The sequence below is a fragment of the Apaloderma vittatum genome, unplaced genomic scaffold (genome assembly GCF_000703405.1).
Source record: "Apaloderma vittatum isolate BGI_N311 unplaced genomic scaffold, ASM70340v1 scaffold25920, whole genome shotgun sequence".
Lineage (NCBI taxonomy): Eukaryota > Metazoa > Chordata > Aves > Trogoniformes > Trogonidae > Apaloderma > Apaloderma vittatum.
The window spans coordinates 358-3,421 of NW_009694326.1; the positions used below are offsets into that span (position 1 = coordinate 358).

Sequence of the window (3,064 nt, forward strand, 5' to 3'; positions counted from 1 at the left end):
CCAGCCCGCAGGTGCCGGGCAGCAAGAGGGGGACACAACAAGCAGGAAATCGCATTCTCAGATTTTCCAAAATCCGTATTCTGCGCAGAAAACCCAAGATTTGAAATATTTTCTGCCCAAACATATTTCTCCTAAATTCTTCCAGCAAAAACAGAGTTTATAGGCCAAAAAAAGACAAAAAAAAAAAATCTTTGAAGACTGTACCCTGGAAAGTTTAGCAATCTGGCAAGTCTGCCAAACTGCAGAGAAACGCCAAGCAACGACTCAGCCAGTTTGTCCACCAGTTTGTGCAGAGTTTCAGAGCCAGCCCGCAGGACCTGCTGCCCACCCGCAGCCCAGCGGCCACAGCCGTATCTTGTGAGTTGTCGTTGTAGTTGACCTGCTTGCGGATTCTCTTCCCTTTCCCCAAGTTCCTGGCCAGATCTTCCTGCTGCTGCTCGTAGTGGTGCCGCAGCAGCTTCTCCCAGTAGTCGGGGTCCACATTCTCCTCTTGCTTGATGATCTCACGTTCCACCTCCTCCTGCAAAGCAAGAGACAAGAGGTTTCAGATCAGACAGCCCCAGACCTGCCCACACCTCCCCACCATCTGTCCTCTCACAGCACTCCAGGGAGGGAGGGCACCGAGCCACAGGCTGGGTCTTTGCAAGGTGCAAGGCTCTCAAAGGGCTGAGAAAATGTCCCACCCAGAAGGAGCTCCTTCAAACACTGCCACCCATCCTGCCCTGCAGCACCTGCACTCGCATCGAGGGAAAAACTACACGCGAGACCTCCCAGAGCAGCCGCCCGCTAACAGCTTCATCAACAGATGAAGGACGTCAGTCAGTCGGCTGCTGGGCAAACAAATGCCAGCAGCGTGGCACATGAGCAGCACCGTGCCCGTTCCCAGTCCGCAGGGGAAGGGCCTTTGGAAGGACAGATGGCACCTCCGATCGGAATGAGGTCTTGTGCCAAACAAGGGCAGAACCCGCTTTGCACCGTGGCCTGCACACGGCAAAGGCAACGGTGCTTCCTCTGCTGGCGGACGGTGTCCCCAGCCCTGGGATCCCTGGGTGGGGAACGATCACCAGTGGTTGCGCAGAGAGCAGGGAGGGGGCTGCCCCAGGCTGAAACACTCGCAAAAACAGGAAAGGCAGCAGAAAACACAGAGGGACGTACAAAGGGGCGCGATTGTAAGACATGATACTAATCACATTACCACACCGTCCTCTTCTCTCACAACATACTGGGCCACTTTAAAGGAGCTGAGATACTCGTTCATGTTCTGCAGCTCCGTGTCATCAGTCGCATCCTGGTTTCGGTCCAGAAGCTTAGAGATGGCAGCATCGTCATAGTGGATCACACTGCTGTCATCCACGTCCTTATTGTCACCTGAAGAGCAGAGTGAGAGGGATGGAAGTGCAAACCACCGTGCCCCAGTGAGCCTGCCCCCAGACCAGGTGAGCTCAGGCTGGGTGTCGGTCCAGGGAGGGGGACGAGTTGCCCCAAAAGGAGGGGGTACGCACCTGGTGGGGTGCCACCATGCTTTTTTTTCATGCTGGGAGTCACTGCACCCCCTTTGGTTGACAGCGTGTCAGAGAAAGGGGGGACAGCATCCGGCATGGCAATCCGCTGTCCCTGAGACACCATGCCTGCGGGCGTACCGAGAGCAGGATGAGCCCCAGCAGCTCAGACAGGGTCCTGGTCACACGGAGCATCCCCAGCGCCTTCCCACCCTCACCTTCCACATCATCCTTGAAGAGCTCTTCTGTCCCAAACTTGAGGATGTCATCCAGCTCTTGCTTGGTCATGGAGCCCGACTTGGAGCCGAGCCCTGGGCGGACCACCAGGTGGGTGAGCATCATCTTCCTTTTGGCCACCTGGGTGATGCGCTCCTCAACGGACGCTCTGGTCACAAAGCGGTAGATCATCACCTTCTTGTTCTGCCCAATGCGGTGAGCTCTGCTGAACGCCTGCAGGCACAGAAGGAGGCTGTTGAGGGCGGCACCGTGCCATGCCAGCCATAGGGTCCAAGTTTCTTACCCCTTGAGGCTGTACAAGGCTCAACTCCGCATTCAGGCTGCTATGGGGTGTCCTCAGGGCCAACAGGGATTGGAGCCCTAGAAAGGACCTTCTCCCAGATGGAGAGCATGGGAGGGATATGCATTTCTCTTCATTTTCCCATTACTTTCAGAGGCATTACCCGCTTGCACACTACAGCTGCCATTCCCTGGTTGGTCCTTAGCTGGGGCCCACCCCAAGCTTTTGGAAACACAAGTAGAAGCTCCCCAAGAGAGGAGGGAGCACCCGGCTGCAAACAAGCAGCAGGAGAAAGTGAGAAGCCCACGGAAGAGAGACAGTTTGACTTGCCAGGTTCCTCCCCTGACACAGACAGGCCAGGGCAAGGCTGGTGAATGCAGAAATCGTAGAACGGGTTGGGTTGGAAAGGGCTTTTACAGGTCATCTCGTCCAACCCCCCTTCAGTGAGCAGGGACATCTTTAATTAGATCAGGTTGCTAAGAGCCCCATCAAGCCTGACCTTGAAGGAAGGGGGCTCCTGAGCAGAAATGTGCCCCACAAACACAGCAGAAAGGGTGGGCAGCTCTACAGAGAAGAAACCAACGTCCCTGTGCTGGGTCTGCAGAGGGCAGAGCTACAGAGGTACTTACTACAAGGGAATGAAAAGGAAAAGTCAGAAACCTGAATGTCATTGTGGGGATTCCAGTCAGAATCATAAATAATGACTGTGTCGGCCGTAGCAAGGTTTATGCCCAGACCGCCGGCGCGGGTAGAGAGGAGAAAGCAGAACTGCTGAGCACCAGGAGCTGAGAAAGACAAACCCACAGGTGGAAAACGGTGAGACAGAAAGGAGTGTGGCTTATGCAGAAAGGTGCCGTACTGCGCTGCGGGGATGGAACAGCGGGAACCATCGATCTAAGACAACGAGCAACAGGCAGGGCGGGCAGGGAGTGAAAATACACCATCCCCTGGGAACCAGCGACGTGGCACGAGCAGCCTGTGCTGCACCTCGGGAAGCTGAGGCACGGCCAATGCACAGGCAAGCCCCTGTCCTGTGGGCAAGTGGGGC

General features: G+C 55.8%; 1 protein-coding gene across 1 annotated transcript in view; it reads right to left on the bottom strand.

The window, feature by feature from the left end:
- LOC104272391 (chromodomain-helicase-DNA-binding protein 5) overlaps positions 1–3,064 on the bottom strand; it is a gene marked incomplete at both ends in the record, with an annotated part of 13,823 nt that overhangs the window by 150 nt on the left and 10,609 nt on the right. Inside the window, 5 exons of the mRNA XM_009867374.1 lie at positions 344–520; positions 1,196–1,368; positions 1,503–1,628; positions 1,718–1,949; positions 2,677–2,801. Coding sequence (XP_009865676.1) covers positions 344–520; positions 1,196–1,368; positions 1,503–1,628; positions 1,718–1,949; positions 2,677–2,801 — 833 coding nt within the window. The remainder of the gene's footprint in view (positions 1–343; positions 521–1,195; positions 1,369–1,502; positions 1,629–1,717; positions 1,950–2,676; positions 2,802–3,064) is intronic.